Source organism: Corvus cornix, chromosome 14 (genome assembly GCF_000738735.6).
Source record: "Corvus cornix cornix isolate S_Up_H32 chromosome 14, ASM73873v5, whole genome shotgun sequence".
In the NCBI taxonomy this organism is placed as follows: domain Eukaryota; kingdom Metazoa; phylum Chordata; class Aves; order Passeriformes; family Corvidae; genus Corvus; species Corvus cornix.
The window spans coordinates 15,052,228-15,073,037 of NC_046344.1; the positions used below are offsets into that span (position 1 = coordinate 15,052,228).

General features: G+C 53.8%; 2 protein-coding genes across 7 annotated transcripts in view; one reads left to right on the forward strand and one right to left on the reverse strand.

The window, feature by feature from the left end:
* UBN1 (ubinuclein 1) overlaps positions 1 to 7,301 on the forward strand; it is a 27,509-nt gene extending 20,208 nt beyond the window's left edge. Inside the window, exons 16-19 of one of the 6 annotated variants that reach the window (XR_005603144.1) lie at positions 243 to 495; positions 798 to 887; positions 3,927 to 5,867; positions 6,419 to 7,138. Coding sequence is in view for 5 of the 6 variants with exons in the window: in XM_039560656.1 (XP_039416590.1) it covers positions 243 to 668 (426 nt within the window). In the remaining variant the exon portion in view is untranslated. The other 5 variants (XM_039560659.1, XM_039560657.1, XM_039560658.1 and 2 more) reach the window with 5 other exon arrangements.
* The window catches only part of PPL (periplakin), a 27,618-nt gene continuing 13,834 nt past the window's right edge, over positions 7,027 to 20,810 (reverse strand). Inside the window, 14 exon segments of the mRNA XM_039560655.1 lie at positions 7,027 to 10,576; positions 11,599 to 11,691; positions 12,308 to 12,424; positions 12,955 to 13,038; positions 13,330 to 13,480; positions 14,195 to 14,388; positions 15,748 to 15,886; positions 15,989 to 16,167; positions 17,030 to 17,187; positions 17,435 to 17,532; positions 18,048 to 18,199; positions 18,921 to 18,982; positions 18,985 to 19,066; positions 19,957 to 20,079. Of these exon segments, the coding sequence (XP_039416589.1) occupies positions 7,892 to 10,576; positions 11,599 to 11,691; positions 12,308 to 12,424; positions 12,955 to 13,038; positions 13,330 to 13,480; positions 14,195 to 14,388; positions 15,748 to 15,886; positions 15,989 to 16,167; positions 17,030 to 17,187; positions 17,435 to 17,532; positions 18,048 to 18,199; positions 18,921 to 18,982; positions 18,985 to 19,066; positions 19,957 to 20,079 (4,317 nt within the window). The 3' untranslated portion in view covers positions 7,027 to 7,891.

Below are 20,810 nucleotides of genomic sequence, written 5' to 3' on the forward strand. Positions count from 1 at the left end.
GCACAATTCCAGAGCAAGGGAGTCATAGAGGCAAATCCAGCATGGCCACATTCAGAAGAGCTGGCTTGCCCATGTCCATCTGCAGATGGCCTCGAGTGTTGGCATCTCTTGGGCCCTGGCTGGGAGGGTGCTTTTTCCAAGGGGGAATTCTTGAGCATTCCATGTTTTGCAGATGTGTAAGTATGAATGATGCTGTGCCTTGGTTTTCCCTCTCCTGACTGACCTTTTCCATTGCTTTGCAGAAAGGAACTAGTGGAGCTGTGCTGCTAACGAGTTCTTCCTCCTTAAGTGTACTGGCTCCATCCTACAAGTCCAACAACCCAAAGCTGCCAGCTGCCCTGAGCTCCACCCCGTTAGGTATTATCTCTCCTATTCATTCTTTCCCTCTCCATGTCATCTCCTTCAGTTCCGACTCCTCCCCAAAAGCAGGAGTTTCCAAGGATGCAATAGTTACGGGACCTGCTCCGGGGACTTTCCACCACGGCCTTGGGCACAGTGAGTATCCTGCTGGTCACCTGTGTGTCCCTTGTGCCTGTGCTGTCACATCAGTGCTCTGCTGGGCTGGCCCATTGCACACCAGCCCATCTCTCTGGCTGTTGCTTCATGCTGTGGTCCCTGCTTTTGTATCTCCAGCAGTTGCATTTGGAGAACCTTGGCCACATCCCTAGAGCTCACCCAGAAGTGCCAATAGCTGGAACCCGAGCTCTGAGCTAACTGCTGCAGCTCCTCTGCTCATTTCTGTCTTGGATGTGTATTTGTTCCTTTTTTCCCTCTCCTCTCTTTGTTTTTCTCTCTAGGTCTTCTGGCTGGTTTGCACTCCAGCCCCCACCATGCAGCGCCACTCCCACACTCTGCCCTGTCCACTCATTTACCACAGAGTTTGCCAGGTAACTTGTCAGACACTCGTGTTTGTCTTCCACCTCGTGAGTCTCCCTCTATCTCAGCAGATGCTTCCTTCAGGGCTGGAACCAAAGGGGTTGTCCATGTTTTCCAGCTGTGTGGTTGTCTCTAAAGCTTCTCCAAGGTGCAGAATGAGGGGCTGGGAGCAACCTGGTCTGGTGGAAGGTGTCCCTGCCCATGGCAGGGGGTGGAATAGGCTTTAAGGTCCCTTCCAACTCAAACCATTCCATGATTAGGAAGGAATTCTTGGCTGTGAGGGTGGTGAGGCCCTGGCACAGGGTGCCCAGAGCAGCTGTGGCTGCCCCTGGATCCCTGGCAGTGTCCAAGGCCAGGTTGGATGGGACTTGGAGCAGGCTGGGCTAGTGGAAGGTGTCCCTGCCCATGGCAGGGGGTGGAATGGGATGGGCTTTAGGGTCCTTTCCAATCAAACCATTCTGGGATTCTGTGAATACTGGAATGATGAATCCTCAGTGCTTACAGCAAGTGTTGGTTCCTGGAGATATTCAGAATTATGGTGCCAGGATGAAAGCTGTGCCTGTTAATGCATAGCCTGACAGGACTGCCCTGGAATGAATGTTCCAGCTCTGTGGAGTTTTGTTCCTGGTGACCTACATAAAATGTGTCAGACCAGACTGTCTTATGTCTGTGCACTGGGTTAATCGCCAGCATCTCCTTCACAACAAGTTTGTAGTGTAAATGCAGATTGCTCCACTTGCTGCTCACAACGTGAGCATTTGGCAGTTAAGCCTGTTCCTGCCCCAGTTTGATGCCTGCAGAAGTGATGCATAAAACAAGAGTTTTCCAAAGGAGGAGAGAAGTAAGGAAAATTGAAATTCAGCACCAGCAGATTGGGCTTACCTGTTTCAGGGAGCTGCTTATTCCCCTGGTAACTCGAATTTCTGCTTTCTCAGGAGTGTTCTTCAGCACTTGGGTGCAGTTCAGTGCCACTGTCTTAGTACCTGCTCCTGTTGGGATGGTCTTCCTGGGCAATATGAGCCTGATTTAGGAGCGCTAGCCCGATCCTGTGGCTGTGTGCATGGATAACCATGTAGCCTCCTGGAGGAGTCATGAAATAAAACGCCCTTGAGTGCTGAGCACAGTGCTTGCTTGCTGAAGAAAGAAGAGTGCGTTGTGCACTCGTGCAAATGCAAAGCATTGGTTGGCTTTGCTTCCTTTGCTGGAGAGTGAGGTGGGTTGTGCCACGCTGGTGGGGTAGAGCTGAAGGAGGTTCTAGCAGTGAGCCCTGCTGTGACAGACCCTTCCTTCCTGTTTGTGAGCCACCCTTCCCGGAGACTGAGATCAGGGATCGCACTTTGAACGTGGCTTGTGGAATGGATTCCACATCACTGAGGAGCAGCTCTTTGTGCCTTTAGTTGAGGGAATTCAGAGTGGTTGAGGGAATTCAGAGTGGTTGCTTCACTGTTGTTCATAGGGCTTATAACAGAAGAATTTTTTGATGGACTCTTCAGTGGGATGTAGTGCCAGAAGACAAAAGATCGCTGGGAATAAGTGAAGGAAAACTGACCATGGATACAGCTCCAGCAAGGACCTGCTTTCTCACTTGGTGTTTTCACTTAAAGATCCGGGATGGAGCCGAGTGCTGCCATCTCTTGGAACATTCCCACTTTTGGTGTTTTGTAGAAGAACACAGGGGACAGTTAAGTGACCCCCATTACCTGAAAGTGAATTCCTGTGTTCTGTGGCACAAGCTGTGTTTGGCTGTGCCAACAGCTGCCCACAGCTGCACTGCTGTGTGAACGCTGCGAGGTGTGTGGGAGGTTGCTGCAAATGCAAGGGAATGTCGATGCCTTAAATAAAAGTGCTTTTGTATCCATGTTCATCCAAAAGCCTCTGAGCAAAGAGCATCCGGTGCTTGCCTGTGTGTGTGGTCGGTGCTGCCATTGCTGGTGGAGGTGCCTTGTGCTGGGGCTGGGAATGTGGTGCTGGTTCTGTGGAAATGGGATGTGCTGGGCTGGGCTCTTGCATGCAATGAGCTGTTCTTGGCCTGGAGGAGAAGCTGCTGCTGCTGCTGCACTGCTCGGTGCCACTGCTGCTTAGCTGCACATCTCAGGACTCCCATTTGTTCTTCACAGTCTGAAGTAGTTTTAATTGCTCCTGGAAAACTTTTGCTTCCTTAAACTTCCTTCCTTCTTCTCTCTTCAGTGTATTTTCTCTTTTCCTCCACATCCATTCCTTTCTGTTCCATCAGTGGTGAGATTCCTATAGTTCCTGTTGCTATCAGTGGGCACCTAAGGCCTTTGTTTAAAAAGCACCTAATGAAATAATTTAAAAAAATCAATAATAAAGCACCTAAAGCCCTACCTGAAAGGAGTTTGTAGGTGAGGGGTTGGCCTCTTCTCCCACACAACCAGTGACAGGACAAGAGGAAACAGCCTCAAGCTGTGCCAGGGGAGGTTCAGGTTGGACATCAGGAGGAATTTCTCCATGGAAAGGGTGCTCAGGCCTTGGCAGGGGCTGCCCAGGGAGGTTTAGAGTCCCCATCCCTGGAGGTGTCCAGGAAAGGGCTGGAGGTGGCACTCAGTGCTCTGGGCTGGGGACAAGGTGGGAATGGGGCACAAACTGGACTCCATGGTCTTGGAAGTCTTTTCCAACCTCCGTGATTCTGTGATTACAACAGCAAAAATGTACAACAGGTTCCTTCCAACCACCTGTAGGTGCAAGGCAGCCATACCACGTGTTTCGGGTGTCCTGGAGGGGCAGATGTGGCAGGGTGGATTTAGAGAAGGGCACAGGCTGCGGTGTCCCCTGGCAGCTGGAATTGTGCCATGGGGTTCCTGCTGGGAGCCCACAGGGGACCCTCAGCGCTTCCCTTGTCCCTTCCTCAGAGGCTGGGCTGCTCCCTGTGGGGAGATGGCTCCAAGCACATCCTCTTCTTCCTGATTCCTTGGTGCTGGGAAGGAAAAGCAGGTCTTTCCCTCTGTGCTGAGAGGCCTGGCTCTCCCAGCTGCCCACCCTCCATGGGCTGGTGCTGAACCCCCTTCCCAGCTGGTTTTATTTTCTTTCAGATGCTTCTCAGCTTCATGGCAAAGGGTCCAATGCACAGCAGCGCAAGTTGTGACACCTGCGAGGAGGGGAGCTCCAGCACCCATAGGATAAAACCCAGAGGAACAGGACTTTGGATACCAGCTGTGTCTTTTGATTTCTTTTTTTTTCTTTTTTCTTTTTTTTTTTTTACGACAACTGGAGAGACTGAACTGCAACGAGGAACTCATTGGGGCGTCTGCTCAGAGGCTTTCAGAGCTGAGCCCCACACACGGGGCCACCTTGAGCCATGCCCTGATGAGAGGAGCCTTTTGTAGCACTGTTTTATTGCTGCTGCCCTTCCTGCATTCCCTGGCACTGGCAGGAGCTGGAACTGGCAGGGAGGCTCGGGTGGTCCTGCCGTGGATTCCCACCCACCCGTGTCTGTAGCTGCCAAGTACCTCCAAGTCCAGTTACCTCCTTGGTCTCCCCGTGGAGGGTATGAAAGGTGCTTCTTTCTTCTGCTTTGGATTTACTTGGATAATTCTAGCACTGCCAGTGCTTTCTTGAAGACATTTGAGTAACTTTCCAATTGTACTATAAAACTGTGCTACACTTAATTGGAGGATTTAACATTTCCTGTGTGGTGAATCTGAGGAACCACCTGATGTTCCCCTCTGGAGGAGAAGGAAGACTCTTTAGAGAGACATTTTTAGATGCAGTCATCGACTTTTAGAATTCTACGTCTTTTGAGTTTTTGGATTTTTTTTCCCCTCCAAAGGGATGCTTTTTTTCTGCTCAGTTTTATCCTCATTGCCATTGAATGCATTGGATTGAATGGGACACTTCTTAGCATGTCACATGGATCAGAAGACATAATTCCAGTGCCTTTTATGGTGGAGCAAGAATGGACTAGTGACACACATTTCAGCCCTATTTTGTGTGCTCCTCAACCCTTTTTTAACCATTCTGTATTTAAAATGTATTCTGGTTTATTTAATAGAGCTTTTTATGGTTGCACATCAGAAAAAAAAAAAAAAAGGAAAAGAAAAAAAAAAAAGCTGCACTGTCTGGACTTCAGTGGTGACCTGGTGACTGAGCACAGTCCCAAATCCAGCAGGAGCACCAGTTCTCGTCCCAGTATGTGCAGGCGGGTTCCAGGCCCTCCCCTAAAGCCATTCTTTCCTAGGGTTGTGAGTTAGGATCAATTTGGTGGGCAGAGGGAATGAGCGAGACGAACCAAGGTCACTACCTGTCGAATGAATTCCAGAGAGAAGCACTGCTCTCCTCAGTGATACCTGCACCAGGATCGTGTGCTCAGCACAGCTGCAGGAACAGGGACCATCCACCACTGGGGGCTGTCTTTTCTTGTTCGTTTTCCTAACTTTTACACCTAAATACTCTCCCTGAGCACCCCCTTTCAGGCTAAGGGCAGGCTGAGGCTCCACCTGAGCTTCCTGAGGTTTGGTTTCCTGCTCTGCCCAGTCTGTCTTCTCTCAGGCCCCCACAGCCACATCCCAGTTGTGCAGTGGTAGTGCTGATCCATGTAGAATTTACTGGTATTCCAAGGAAAAGCTTGTAGCTTCCTCCTTGAGCTTTGGGGAAGGACGCTGACCGCAGGATAGCAGCAAATGTCTGCTCTAGTTTCCCCTGGTTTTTGTTAAGATCCGAAGAAGACTGTTTCCAATTGGAGCTGATACGTAACTGCCCGAGATCAGTGAGTTGATTGTATTTCAAATCAATGGATACAGCTCAGATTTCAAGTCTGTTTACAGAAAATACCTAGGTTGTAGCAAAAGAGCCAAAGACAGAACTCGCGTGGGTAAAACGAAGCACAGCATTTCTCGGTGGACTCTGAGCAGTGGATGTCGCGTGGTTCCTGTTGAAGGCCTCATCCTGAGGGGTGCTTGGCACCTTCACCTTCCCCGGGGAGCTGAAAGCTTGGGACACCTGGCAGGATAGGGGCTCTCAGCGAGTGACTCGAGGTACTGGTTCTCCTCCCTCTCTTTGCTTTCACTTGAATGCTTCTGCTGGGAAGCCCCCGTGTGCGCGGCCGGAGCAGAATGCCCTCCTTCTAGGAATTTAGCGAAGCCTCTTGCCTCAGGGAAATGTTTATGTGGTGGAAGTTCTGTGGGATATTTTTTCTTTACATGCGATAATGAATGAGTGAGTGGTGTGGAGCAGCGTGGCAGCAAGGCAGGCCCACGCAGAGCAGCTGATGGGGAGCCAGGCTGGCACCTCTGCCTTGGTGAGGCAACTTGCAGCGCTTCCAGGATGGAACGGGGAGGGAAGGCTCCCATGGCACTTGGGGATGGCAGTTCCTTTTGGGTGTAAGAGCTGCAGTTTACTATTCTATTTTTTTTCTGTGTGTGTTGGGACTGTCTTGCTGACGATGGTGGGGGTGGTATGAAAACTGTTAATCTTGTACAGAACAACTGAATAAATTGTTTCAAACTTTCCAAAACGCTTTTTTTTCCCCCCACCCATCTCCTTACCTCTAGTTCCCTGACTTTGATTCCATGAATTTCTGTTGCAGCTTGGATGCTCATCTGTGGCTTGAGTGAGTAATGAATTATTGACTGCTTTAAAGTCTCCTATGTGGTGAGTGAATGGCAGCTCTGTTACAGCTGCTGTAGGGGTAGGAATGTTTCTTCTCATTCCCTGTGCTCCTGCTGGTACTTGAAGTTGGCCTCTGCTGGAAAGGACATGTGGGGCTCAGATCCCAGAGCACCAGAGTGATTCTCCCTGACCCTTTCATTCGCAGAGGTAAAACAGTGCTGTTAATCCCCAGAGCCAGGAGGGATAAGCAGGGAATGCTTATGGCTGCTTTCGTGGATATCAGAGCTCACTGGGGTTTGGGTATTAGCTGAAATTTGGGAAAAAGGAAGTGAATGGGCTCTGGTACCATCTCAGTGTAATCCACTGTTCTCCTGCACCTGCAGTCCCTCTCTTTCGTGCACTTCACTCCCATCTAATGCTGCTAATTAGTCCCAGCTCCAATGCTGCTCCAGGAAGTTCCCCCTTGGAAAAGAGCCAACAGCTAAGATGATAATCTTAGTGTTTTAATTCTGACTCCAAAATGGCAGCTTCTTGTGCAGCCAAAGATCAAGAGGCTGCCATAATTAATAAAGACCAGCCACTTTCTGATTGGAACCACTGCATTTTTATTTTGTACTATAAATAGAATTCCCCTCTATTCCCCATTCCCTTACACAAGTAAATGAAACGTAGCTGCATGTAACTCCATCCAGGAAAACACCAGCACAAACAGCTTTTAACCACGAGGGAAGGAGCTGTCTGTGGGAGGCCCTCTGCGTTGGGTTCCCTTGCATGCTGTGCACAACCCCTTGTGTCTGGTGGTTCTGCCATCCCTTCGTGCCCTTTTCCTTGACCTCTGTGGTGTGTGAGTGCTCCTCCTGGATCACTGGCTGGTGCCATCGAAGTACACCTTCACTCTTCCCCAGCAGCACAGGCACAGAGGTGAACAAAAGGTGGTGGTGGGTCTTGACGTGGTGATGCTGGACTGAAACCTTGGTTTCCACAGAGGCTGGTTTTCTCAGAGGACGAGCCCATCATTGAGTCAGTTGTCCACGGTGGGACTGTCTGGCTTATCAACATGCAGCTGATGGTAACCAGCACCTGCTGGTCACCTCGGAGTCACCTGGACCTTCAGTCTCTCTCCTGACACGGCTTTGTACCCGACTATGTGAGTAGAAGTTGAGGAAACTGCAGGTTCTACCGAGTCTTTGGACTTGAGGCACTTCACTGTCCTAAGGCTTTCTGTTGTTTTCTGGTAGGCAGGAAGGAAGAGGGGGAGAAGGTTTGGCAGATGTTTTGCACTACTGGTGGTGTCTTCTGCAGTGTGTGACAGCAAGCGGCGTGGCTGCGTAGCATGGCCGGGGCAGAGGCTGTAGCAGTTTGGAAGACGCGAAGGAGGGCGAGGCTTTGCAGTGATCTGGGTGTCTACGAGGCGCTGCAGCTCTGACTGGCTGCTCTTGAAGTAAAGTTTCTAAAGTGGAGCGAGCGCTGTGTAATTGCTTCCGGACACCAAGACTGCCAGCTCCTGGATAGACATCTCCTTGTTGAGGTAACTGTTGTACTGGGCCATGGTGAGCCTGCCGCTCTTCAGGGCGTCCTCAATGGAGAACTCCCTGCCAGACTTCCTGTCGAGGATCACGGACGATTCCCCGTTGGGACCCTTTATTGAGATCTCCTCCCAGTCACATTCCTGGCTCTTCAGTTTGACAAACAGGCTCCATTCAATGAGGCCGAACACGTGAGCTTCCTCTGGAGACATCTCTTTTCCTGTGTCAGGGTCAATGACCACGATGGAGCGCCTCAGGTGGTTTTCTCTTTGCTCCCTCTTGATAGCCACCGTCTTCAGGCGATTCTGGAGTTGCTCAATCTCTGCATCTTTTTCTCTGGATAACTGCTTCAGGTCCTCTAACTCTCTTTCCAAAGCTTGGAACCTGGAGTCCAGGTTTATTCCACTGTCCACGTGGGTCATGTTTCTCAAATCCTGAGCTTCTGTTGCGGTGAGTTCAATCTCTGACTGCAGTCTCCTTGTTTCCATCAGCAAATTCTGTTTCTCGAGGTGTAGCTTGTGGTTTTCCTCTCTTAACAAGTCTAGCTCCTTTGATGACTTGGAGTTGTTGAATTCCACCTCAGACAGCCTGGTTTCCAGGCGGTTGATATCTGCATCCAGCTCCCTCTTGCGCCTACTTTCTTCCTCCAGGTTGCTCTTCAGCTTTTGAATCTCGTACTCCGTGTCTCCTTTGTCCACTTGGACACTCTCTGAAAAGACCACTTTCTCCTTGACTTCCATCTTCTCCAAAGAAAGGAGCTTCTTTCTCAGGGCTTCCAGCTCGGTTTGCAGGACTTGTCTGCGGTGCTTCTCTTCTTCTAACTCCAGCTTGAGGAGGGAGTGCTCCTTCTCCTGCTGGGGATCTTGCTGAAGGATCACTTTCTGTTTCACAGTCACTCGTTCTGTCGTTTCTCTTTCCTGTTCTTCCAGCTCGTTCAGCCGGATCCTGAGCCTCTGCACCTCCAGCTCAGCCTCCCTGCGGGCCTGTCTCTCCTTCTCCAGCTCCTCGAGCTGCCGCTCCAGCTCGGAGCGTCTCCTCTGCAGCTTGCGCAGCTCCTCGCGGAGGCCGTCGATCTGCTTCAGCTCGCTCTCGATGCTCTGGGAGAAGGAGTTCACCTCAGCTTTCAAGGCAGGATCCTGCTCATACTTCACTACTTCCTGCTGGACCACTTTCTCCTTCACCTGAGAAAGTTCTTCCTCCTTCTGTCTTACTTTTTCTTCTTGGAGAAGCCGCTCCCTCTCCAGGTCAATGTGCTTCATCTGTTCGTCTGCCAGCTGCACTCGCAGCGACTCTACCTCCTCTCTAGTCTTGGGGTCTTCCCGAAACTGGAGGATTTCTTGAACAACTTCCTTCATTTGCACTTGAGGTTTGGTGTCTTTCAAAGCTTGTATCTCTTGTTTCAGCTGGTAGATCTCCAGGTCAGCTCTTTCGATGGCTCCGGTTCTCTCTATGATTTCCTCTCGGAGTCGCTGTAGCTCCTTTTCGGTTTCTGGATCATTCTTGTACTTAATGACCTCCTTAATGACTTCTTTGACTTCTACGAGGGGCCCTCTGTTCTTCAGAGCAGCCAGCTCGTTCTGGCAGCTCTTCAGCTGTTCATCCCCACCACGGTACCTCCTCTCCTGCTCTACCAGCTCCAAGCGAAGGTTGGCAACTTCATTCTCAGCCTTGGGGTCTGGGCGCACAATCTCACGCACTTTCTCCTGAACAACCACCTTGGAGTTCTCCTCCTCTAGCAGCTGGATTTTCCTGAGCAGCTCAGCCTTTTCCCGCTCGTTGGAGCGGCCCTTGGACTTCTCATCTTCGTACTGGCGCCGGAGCTCGTTCACCTCCCTCTCAATGACCAAGTCCTTCTCCACCTTCAGCACCTCCTTGACGGTGATTTTGCCCTCAGCCATGGCCCGTTCCTTCTCCAGACGCTTGAGCTTGTCCTGGAGGAAGTTGAGCTCTTCCTCGTGCTTCTGCCGAAGGGCGCTCTCCCTCTCCTTGGTCTCCTGCAACATCCGGAATTCCATCTCCAGCTGGGGATCGTTCTGCAGCTTCAGCACCTCCTTCTCCGTTACCTTCTCCTGCTCTTTGTTCTTCTCGCTGGACAGCACAGCAATTTGTTGGCGTAAGAGGATGACTTCACTCTCCCTGGTCCCTTCCTGCCTCCTGAGCTCTTCCAGTTCCTCTTTGAGCTTCAGGATTTCATCAGCTTGAGCCTTATCTTGTTCAATCCTCAGCACCTCTTTCACTATGTACTCCTGCCCTCCTTCCCTCTTCTCATGCTCCAGGACACGCAGCCGGATTTTAAGAGCCTCCAGCTCATCCTGGAGCACCTGGTTCTTGCGCTGCTCCTCTGCCAGGTTTTGCTGCAGTCTTTGGAAGCTCTCCTCCAGCTGGGGGTCAGGCACCTTCTTCACCAGTTCTTTCTTCACCACAGTTTCTTGGGGCTTCTGGTTTTGCAGGTGGACAATGTTGTTCTGAATGGCTTTGATCTCCGCTTCCAGCTGTTGCCGACGCTGAGTCTCATCCTCGAGCTCTTTCTTCAACTTCCAAACTTCTTCCACAGGCCTTACAGACTTTTTGGTCTGGGCAAAGTCTTGTGTCACCTGAATCTCTGGCTGCTGTTGTTGGAAAAAGGATCAAAAAAGATTAGTCCAAAAAATCCAGTTAATCACACTTTCGGTGCTTACCATCATAGAATCACAGAATCATTTAGGTTGGAAAAGCCCTCCAAGATCATCGAGTCCAACCTGTGACTGATCCCCACCTTGGCACCCAGCCCAGAGCACTGAGTGCCACATCCAGGAATGGTGGAACACATCCACCACCTCCCTGGGCAGCCCCTTCCAGGACCTGACCACCCTTTCCATTGGGAAATTCCTGCTGATGTCCAACCTAAACCTCCCCTGGCCCAGCCTGAGGCCGTTCCCTCTCCTCCTGTCCCTGTTCCCTGGCAGCACAGCCCGACCCCCCCCGGCTGCCCCCTCCTGTCAGGGACTTGTGCAGAGCCACAAGGTCCCCCTGAGCCTCCTTTGCTCCAGGCTGAGCCCCTTTCCCAGCTCCCTCAGCCTCTCCTGGTGCTCCAGCCCCTTCCCCAGCTCCGTTCCCTTCCCTGGACACGCTCCAGCCCTTCAATGTCTCGTCTTGAGGGACCCAGAACTGGACACAGCCCTCAGGGTGCCTCAGCAGTGCCAGCACAGAGGGACAATCACTGCCCTGGTCCTGCCACGCTGTTCCTGACCCAGGCCAGGATATCGGTGCCTCCAACAAAACAACAGGAGGGAGCTGAGCTATGGCAAGCTCTGAGCGGGGAGTACCTGCAAATAGACTTCTCTGTGGGTTCCCAGCCTAAGAAATCCTTTCTGCAATGCCTGCTGCTGTCAGAACAAAGCTTTAAGCCACAAGGGACACAATGGCAAGAACAGTGTTAAAAATTACATGGAGCTTCCTAGGATGAGTGGGAAATGAGACTGGGGGGTGGTCTGTCCCATTTAAGTGTCTGCTGATTAATGATTTAGGGGGACAAAACACCAGCTAGACTTGTCCCCAGAGTTCAGCTTGTATTGGCAGAGCCCCACGTGTGTCATTCACAGGTCCAACACGTGTGTCCCTCCATCACCACCTCGCTCCTGTGGTCACTCACCTGCCGCAGGAGGCTCTGGGCAAACTCCAGGTTCTGCAGCCTCTGCTTGTTCACAGCGTTCACTTCTGTGTATTTGGCTGCCAGAACAGCTTCCTGCCAAACAAAAATGTGTTGGGAAGAGCTCCAGAAGGCCAGAAACAACAGGCCCTAAAGAGGTAGCTCTGGGTGCCCCTCTAAAAACCTACAGCGATGAACTGCTGAGTTTTGGGGGAGGGAGAGGGATTCTCATGCACAGACACACTCATGGTCATACTGTGGTTTTCCTACACAGGAGAAGCAAAAAGAGGTGCAGGAAGAACCAGGTGAGGAAGCTGAGGAAGAACGAGGTGGACACTTCTGCCTGCCCCCATAGGCAGGAGGAGTTTGAGGCAGGTAGCAAACAGATCCTGCATCAATAAATAGCTTGTGACCTCATCTCGCTGTAAGTATTTCTATCTTTGGTGGTGAAATCTCTCTGAAAGTCTAGAGAAGGGAAAAACTTCCAGGTTTTTGGCCTTTCTCCTCCTTTTTCCCTTCCACAAGTGTTAAATCCAGTATTTTCCCCCTCCCTCATTCTGGCCAGTCCAAAAAATGATAAAAAATCCCTTCCTCCTGATTCTCTGCCCTTCCCTGCCAAGGTCCCCCACAGCAAATGGAGGTGTTTGCAAACCCCCAGTGCTCCCGTGAGCTGCCCTCTGCTTTAGCTCTGCTCTGGCTGCCCCTTGCTTACCTCCTCTTTCACTTTGGCAGCTGGGGACTGCAGCCTGGGTTTCTTGCTCGTGTAGCCATTCCGGCCATTCTCCAGGTCCAGGATGGACCGCAGCTTCTCAGCTTCCAACTCGTAGTCCTGTGGGAGGACATTCCCAGGACAAACAGGGAATTACTGGGTCCCCTTCGTGCACAGGGTCCTCCTAAGCTGCCCTGGCTTTAACAACTTCACCTGTTTTTTGGGAAGGCCACAAAACACCCCCCTCTGCTCTGGAGCCAGGCTGGGAGAGCTGGGGGTGTTCACCTGGACAAGTGAAGGCTCCAGGGACACCTCAGAGCCCCTTCCAGGGCCTAAAGGGGCTCCAGGAGAGCTGGAGAGGGACTGGGGACAAGGCATGGAGGGACAGGACACAGGGAATGGCTTCCCAGTGCCAGAGGGCAGGAATGGATGGGATATTGGGAAGGAATTGTTCCCTGGGAGGGTGGGCAGGCCCTGGCACAGGGTGCCCAGAGCAGCTGTGGCTGCCCCTGGATCCCTGGAAGTGTCCAAGGCCAGGCTGGACAGGGCTTGGAGCAGGCTGGGACAGTGGAAGGGGGTGGAATGAGGGTCCCTTCTAATCCAAATACTCCGTTTCTCTGTTCTCTCATAGGCAGAATTTCAGTCCTTACCTTCACTGCCTGCTGGTACTGCTGAGCTGTGGCAGAGACCTTCTGCACCTCCTGTTCCTTGCTTGCAATGTCACTGAGCAGGGCCTGGGTGCACAGAGATAGATACAGGTCAGAGGGAACACAACACCCAAATGCATCCTTCAGCCTTTCTGGGGGTTACCATTAAAATCACAACCCTGAGAATTCCAACCTCCTCGAGCAGCCCTGCTATGTGTAACCAAGGCACAGGGGGACAGCGGGACCTTAGAGCACAAGAATAAATCTAATAAATATTTAAATTTTGTTATTTGATGTTCAGGAGCTCTTGAAGTTCTGTTTCTTTTAGCATTGTTCCCTCTCCTCTCCCTGGGGAGCCCAGGCTGCTCTGGGAATTACCGCTTGGCTCTTCAGCTTCATCTCCACTTGCTGGATGTTGTCAGTCTCCTGGGGCTCGTAGCTGGGGATGCTGCACAGGAACTGGTTCACCTTGTCGTAGTTGGTGCGGTAGTTGGAGTAGGCACTTTTTGCTTTCTGCAGCGTCTGCGTTCTGTGGGGGAAATAATTGCCAGAGATCTGCCGGGATGAACCACGCTTCTCACAGAGATATGATGGAACTCTGTTTATTCTGTTGTCAGACCCATAGTTATGCCCTAATTCCCCAAGCACACCATAAGCAAGCTCCATACTATTGGGTTACAGCTACTGTTCACACGGCCTTTAATAGCAAGCGATTGGTTACAGATTAATATGCACACAACTAACTAACATAAGTCTTTCTATGGTCAGCATCCCCCTCCCCAGCATCCTGTTGGCTTGCCACATCAGCATTGCTCCTCTCTTTTTTCCCTAGTCAAGGACAGCTCACTAATATAGCTTGGATTGTGCACGTGTACATGTCCCTATTCACTCAGCCATTTCTCTACAGGAAATCAGCTCAGCTTCAGTCCCGTCACATCTCCTGTGCCTGCTGCAGACACCTCTTAACCCATCCCACTTCCCCTGCTCCCTAAAGACATGGATTTGAGCCAGAGTTGTTCTCTTGATACTGCTGTTGCAAGAGAACTTCATCTGAAAGTTTTCCCAGCTCTACCTAGCCAGCACATGCCAGCAACCTCTCCCTCTTCCTCCTCAGACCTCCCTGGAAGCCCTTCTGCAACTCCTCCTTCCCAGGATGCTGTTGTGCCTCCTGCAATTCCAGCTTGCTTCCAACTCCACAGCCAATATCCCGGCTCTCCAGGCTGATCCTGCCCTGCAGTCTCACCTGTGGTCGATCTGCTTGCTGAGGTTGTTGAAGCGCTGGTTGAGCTTGTAGAGCTCTGCCTCCTGGCGCTCGATGTCGGGGCAGTGCTCCTGGAACTTGCTGGCCAGGGTGTTGGAGCACGTCTTGGTCCTCTGCAGGTTCTGCTCAGCTTCTCTCAGCAGGAACTTCTTGGACTGGAGCTCGGTGCCCATGGCCTGTGGAAAAAAAGCAGGAAATGGGAATTCTCCGGGGGTTCACACAAGCCAGGCTCTTGTCACTGTTGTCACCTGCATCAACTCCAGCAACTGCACTGGAGCTGGAGGGCTGAGCGGCAGCAGTGCCAGCAGCTGTGGAAAAAACCAAGTTCAAGGCTTGCATGCTAAGCAGAACCACCTGGTAAACCTGACAGGGACAAAAGCCACCTCTTGCTCCATCCTCAACCTGCTGACCTTTAAAAGTAACCGTACGATGTGCAAAATAGCTGCTGCTCCTCGTGCAAGGCTTGGATCCTGTTCTTGCCAGTGCAGCAACTCTGGAAGGAGCAGTGAAAGCTCTTCCATGTTAGTCTGAACCTGGGATTTCATGGAAAAGAGCACAGAAAATTCTGGCCTAGCCAGTTCTTGGTCTTTCTACAGCACAAGAATTGCCAGTTCGGGTAGTTTTCCTAGCAAGAACTGTTCTCAAAGCCCTGCCAGGTCCATCTTTCCAATATCAGGCCACTGTGTTGCATTTCCCAGACCATTTTACCCTTCACTTCTCTAAGAATCACAGAAGGTTTTCATTTGGAAAAAGCTTAAAGCTCATCTCATCCCACCCCCTGCCATGGGCAGGGACACCTTCCACTAGCCCAGCTTGCTCCAAGCCCCGTCCAACCTGGCCTTGGACACTTCCAGGGATCCAGGGGCAGCCACAGCTTCTCTGGGCACCCTGTGCCAGGGCCTGCCCACCCTCACAGAGCAGAATTTCTTCCTCATATCTCATTTAAATCTTTTCTCTTTTAGTTTAAAACCATTCCTCTTGTCCTGTCAGTATCTGCCTGTGTAAAAAGTCTCTCTCCCTCTTTTATAATATTCCTTTAGGCCCTGGAAGGGGCTCTGAGGTGTCCCTGGAGCCTTCTCTTGTCCAGGTGAGCACCCCCAGCTCTCCCAGCCTGGCTCCAGAGCAGAGGGCGGCTCCAGCCCTTGGAGCATCTTCTCTGGACCTGCTCCAACAGGTCCATGTGTTCCTTGTGCTGAGGACTCCAGACCTGGACACAGCACTGCTGTGGGAGGGTCTCACAAGGGCAGAGTAGAGAGGGAATCAATCTGCATTAGTCCTTTTGTCAAATCACAGGACTTCAAGTGGGATTTGATTTGATTTGATTTGCTTTGATTTGATTTGATTTGATTTGGGGATGGGAGGTGTTTGTGTTTGAAGCAGGTGGGGATCACTGAGGTCAAGGTGAGCTCTCACCCCCAGCTGGGGGAGGCCACCCTGTCACCAACAGACCCAAGCTTGTGAGTTGAGCAGGAGTCACCACAGCTTTTGGGAAGTGGTTTTGCACGTGCAGCATGCGAACAGGGCAGGAAACTCACCAGCAGCTCTTCCTTCTTCCTGTCCACCACTTTCAAGTCCTCCGGTACCGTGTCATCTATGACCAGCTTGTTCTCATAGGCTGACAGCAGGTCTCGGCCTTGCTGGAGGCTCCTCTCCAAGTTTGTGGCCACCTCAACCCTGGAGGGACATGAGAGGAAGGTGTTTAAGCACACCTGCACCCTCCTCCTGCAGGATCCTGCGTTAGGCCGGGCTCAAGCCGGGATTTAAGCCATGACTTACTTCTCCTGGGCAGCGCTGAGCAGCTGCACCACGCGCTCGTACTTCTTGTTGGTGTTCTCCACCTTGTTCCTCACCAGGGTCGCGCTGCCCGTGTTGGGCACGGATTCGATGAAGGCCTCGCACTCCTGGATCTTCCTCATTTTCTCAGGCTCAATCCGACGGACCTCGTTGGTGATGTTCTGCAGGAGGAACAAAGCCTTTAGAGCAGCTGAGCCACGACCTGGTGGCTACAAAGGAGGCACCCTTGGCTGTCCAGGGTGAGGAAGGGGGTCAGGTCTGAGGATTTGTGTTGGGTGGAAGGTGCCTTTCAGCCCTGCAGGGCACAGAAGGATATTTTTGGCTGATTTTCTTTTGACCTGTCCCTCCTTAGCAAGGAAACTCCAGCTGGGGAGTGGTTCCCAGCAGCTCTAGCTCTGTCAGGGACATGCTGGATTCATCTGGGCCATTGGGCTCTGACGGATGAGTCCTTGCCTGGACATCAAAGCGCTGCAGGCAGTTGGGGCAATTTGCTTTCACTTGTGGTGGCACCTGGATTTTGACACAGCCCTGGGCAAGTGCTGTAACCAGGACCTCAACTTCCTCCTAAACCAAGGGAGGTTTGTGGCACGGAGCCTGGCTTAATTAGGGGTCTGAAGGAGAGGAAAGGAGCTGGATGCTACTGGCACTGGAGCCTGGAGGAGCAGGTCCACGAGGAGAAACTGCCTCGGACCACAAAGGTTTTCCTGTTCCTCTCTGAGCTGGTGAGGGTGGTGGCAAAGTTAACGTCCCTGCTGTGCTCAGATTACAGGCAGGATCAAAAGCTGAGGGCTCCCCTCTCATCCTCACAGCCACCTCCTGCAGCCAGCAGCTTTTTCCCATTCAACTGAGCGGGGCCAGAAGCAGGGCAAAGGTTTTGGGCTTCTGAGGCTGCTCATAGGGCTGCTCCCCATCTCCCGGGCTCAGGGAGCACTTTAAGCACCCCTGGTTATTGAGAACCACACTGGAGACCCTTTGGGAGCACAGTCCCTGTAAGGCACCATCCCCCAGCTCCACAGCCCCTGCCTTGAGGTCCTTGGAGCGCTCGGTGCTGTCCTGCACTGCCCGGCTCTGCTCCAGCGGCGGCCGGAGGTTTGCTGTGATGGCTTTCTCCTGCTTGTCCAGGTCACTGTTGACTTTCTCCAGCCCTGCCAGGAGCTGGCGTCCCCGAACTGATGCAGCATCTGGAAAACAAGAGGAGACCAGATTAAAGCTGGATGGAACTGGGTGTGGGCTCAGTCCCACCGGTGAATGCCAAACCCTCATCCCGAGACCAGCCTGCTGTGACCACAGCCTGGCTGCTCTGCCCCTGCACCCGTCCAGCAGTGTTGTCCCCAGGACCCTCAGGAGATGGGAACATCTCCATAAGATGCTCCACCACCTAAGCTCAAGCCTTTCTGTGCCCCAGGCTGCCCTCCCGCTGTCCCACACCTCCGATGCTGTCTGCCTTCAGCCCCTCATAGCGCTGTTGGAGGACGTTCTTGCAGTTGTTGGTCTTCTCCTTCACAGTCACGTAGTGCTTGGCAATTCTGCAAAACGGGACAGCAGGAGGACAGTCAGACCCTCAGCCTCTCCATCACCCCGTCACCATCCCAGTACTGCTCCAGGAAGCAGCTCCAGCTCGGGAGGGGTTGTGAGGGCTGCTCCCTCGAGGCAGCCATGAAGCAGGTGGGGGAAAAAGCACCTTCACCCCACGCTGGGGTAGAGCAGTGTCCTCATTAGAACAGGGGAGACGCAGCCAGGCAGGGACCTGCCTGCTGAGGGAGGGGTGGGCAGCTCCCCTGCCATAATGGCCCTCCAGAGCAGGGGGGACCTGGATGGCTCTGAGCTGGCCCCCCTTTGCTTGTGGGCAAGCAGGAAGGGGCAGGAATTCCTTCTGGAGGAAGCCTGAGGCTTCCAGAAGGCAGAGCTTCGCTGTGGGAAGCGGGGCAGGAGCCCTGGGGTGCCAGGCGGGGCTGCAGCGCTGGAGGTAGGGCCTGGGGCTGGGGAAGGCAAAGGCCGGAGGGGCAGTGGGATGGTCCTGCCCGAGGCTGGGGGCACGTACTGCTCTGCCAGGGCTATTGCTTCGGGGTCGGGCGGGGGGATCATGAAGCAGACCCCGGGGGCGCTGATCGTGTCTCCTGCGCTGTCGGCCACTTCCCAAACGTCTCCGCTGTTCCTCTGCAGGGTGTAGTGGGCTCCGCGGCTGATCTGGCCCTGGGGACACGAACCGGTCACAGCAGCACGGCAGGAACGGCGGGGAGGCAGCACCGGCACACCCCGATCCCTTCTGCCGGCTTCTCCGAGAGTCTGCCCCTTGCCAGAAACTCATGTGCCCGCTCCTCCCTGCCCGCAGCCTCCAGGCACCGAGCCCTGCCTCTTGCGACAGCCGCGGCGAGCGCATTCCCACTCGGGCAGAGAGGAGGAGGCGTTTCCAGGGCTGTGCTCCGGCTTTCCTTTTCGGAGAAGCCGGCAGCTGAGTCAGCTGGAGCTGCTGACTCCTGTCCCACCCCTGCCACTGGTGGCTGGCTGTCCCATCCCTTTGGCCAGCTACTCAGCCCTGCAAAGACTGGCACGGTGCTGGCGGGGATGAGGGGATGTGGCCTGGGAATGGCCGGTGGTGGGGCGGTGTTCCTTTGGTCAGGAACACGCCGGGACATCAGCACAGGGAGCGTGGGAATGTGACAGAGCTGTGCTGTCGCAACGTCCCGAGGGTGTGTCCGAGGCAGGGAGGCCGCGTTTCCCCCAGACCCCTCCTGCTCCTCCGCTGCAAAACCTGCTCTTCCCACTGGGGCGAGGGCGACCTTTGCCTCGCTCCCACTGCAGGAACCACCACGGCTTGGAAAAAACCTGCTCCTTCCCCCAGAGCCACTTCCACCCCCTGAGGAGGCGGTGCCGGCAGCAGCGCTGCTCGCCCCTGGGCCAGGGATGGCGGTACCTGCTCGCCCTCGTACTCGCAGAGAGCCTCCACGGGGATGGGCTGCGGCGGCGGCTCCCGCGGTAGCGCAGGGGCAGGACCTGCTGGCTGCGCTCCTGCAGCGACTTCACCACGGCCTCGTACTTGTCCAAGGCCTTCTCCTGGTCCTGGCACGGGGCAACAACAAGAAACAGGGGAAGAACGAACTCCTGGGATCTCGCAGCCAGGGAGGAGCTGGGACACGCAGCCGGGACAGAGACTGCGGCTTCTCCTGTGTTTGTGCTACTGAAGGCACCTCCTGCAGCCCCGTGTCCCTGCTCCTGGTGCTTCTGCACTCTCCTGCCTCTTTCTGCGGCCAGGCTGAGGACCGGGACTGTGCCCAGGGGTTGCCGTGCCAGCGGGCAGTGCCAGGGTTCCCTGGTGCATGGCCCATACCTGCGTGGTTGTGTGTCACTGCACAGCCCCACTCCCAGCTCTCAGTCCAGCCCTGAGTCCAGCCCTGCCACAAGGCTCTCCAGCAGCTGCTCTATTTCTAGCCCTGAAGGTGGAGATCCCGAGATGTTGAGTGGGATGGAGCACGCAGGAGGAGAGGGGACAGCTCCTGGGAAGAGCTATCAGCTGTCCCGGGCCACCTGCATCAGCTGGGCCTGCTGCAGCATGCTTGGGCTTGAGCTTGGATTTAGGTTTAGGCTTAGGCTCGAGCTCCGGCTCAGCACGGCCCATTCCAAGTGGGCGATCTCCAGCCCAGCTCACTGCAGCTCAGCGAGTTCCACAACCTCCTCTGGCAGCAGGTCTAATTATGCTCCCACCCTTAACGAGTGCTAACTCAATGAGAGAACAAATAAAAACCAGCCCAGTGAGCAATTACGTTGCTAGGGGAGAGGCAATCTCTAGCCAGGGGGGAAGGAAGAGCGGGGAGAAGGCCGGGCACAGGGAGGCAGCAGCAGGAGAAAGCTGGGCCAGGTGCCCACATGGGTGGGGACGTCCCTCTGTCAGTGCCATGGGGACAGTGGTTCCTGCTGCTGCCTCCCCTGCAGTCCTGCCTGCAGACACTCACATCCAGCTCCCGGAGGAGAGACTCCAGCTGGTATCTGTCCTTGAACTCTGGGCTGAATTTTTGGTCCAGGTCTGTATCCACCTTCTTCAAAAGCTCCTGAGCATCCTTAGTGTCCTTCTGAAACTGCAGAAAGGGAAAGTCTCTTGTGAGAGAGGGTCCTGCTGAAACATGGAGCAGACCCTCCATGGTCTTCACACAGCCACCAGGACCTGCTCTGGACATGCAGAATATGTGGAGAAAGGCAAGGGATCACTATTTCCCTTGCTCAGGACATCAGATCGAAGGAAACAACAACCAGGAGCCGCTTATTCCGTGCAGAGCTGTTAAGTCCCACCTTTCCCTGCCCTCAGTTCTGTTTCACTGGGACAGCATCACCACGGTGTGTGGTGCCTCCACTGCCAGCGCCAGGAGAAGGCAGAGCCAAGCCCTTCCACGCACAAACCATCCCCTGGGGCAGCTGTTCTGGCAGATCCCCACGACAGGCACCGCCTGGGCTGGGCACCACGGCTCAGCTTTGGCAAGAGACTCATCGGGTGGCGAACACGCCCAGGCTGTGGGAGAGGAATCCAGCCCGACCTGCTCCCCTGCAGAGCCTCCCTGGCTGTCGGATGCCATTTATCCAGCAGACATCTGTCTGCCCCGCTCCGCTCCGCTGGGACACTCAGCCCTTGTGCCGGGCTCCCCGGGGGGCAGCTCTGCTGGTGGCAGCTGGGATTTCCTACGTGGTCCTGTTCTGCTTCCCAGTGGAGCACTCAAGGTCTTCCCATGCCGTGTTTGGGGCTGAGGGATCTCTGCCGTCCTGGGGGCAAGGATGCTGACACCAACTGTGGCTCACGAAAGTCAGTGTGGGAGCA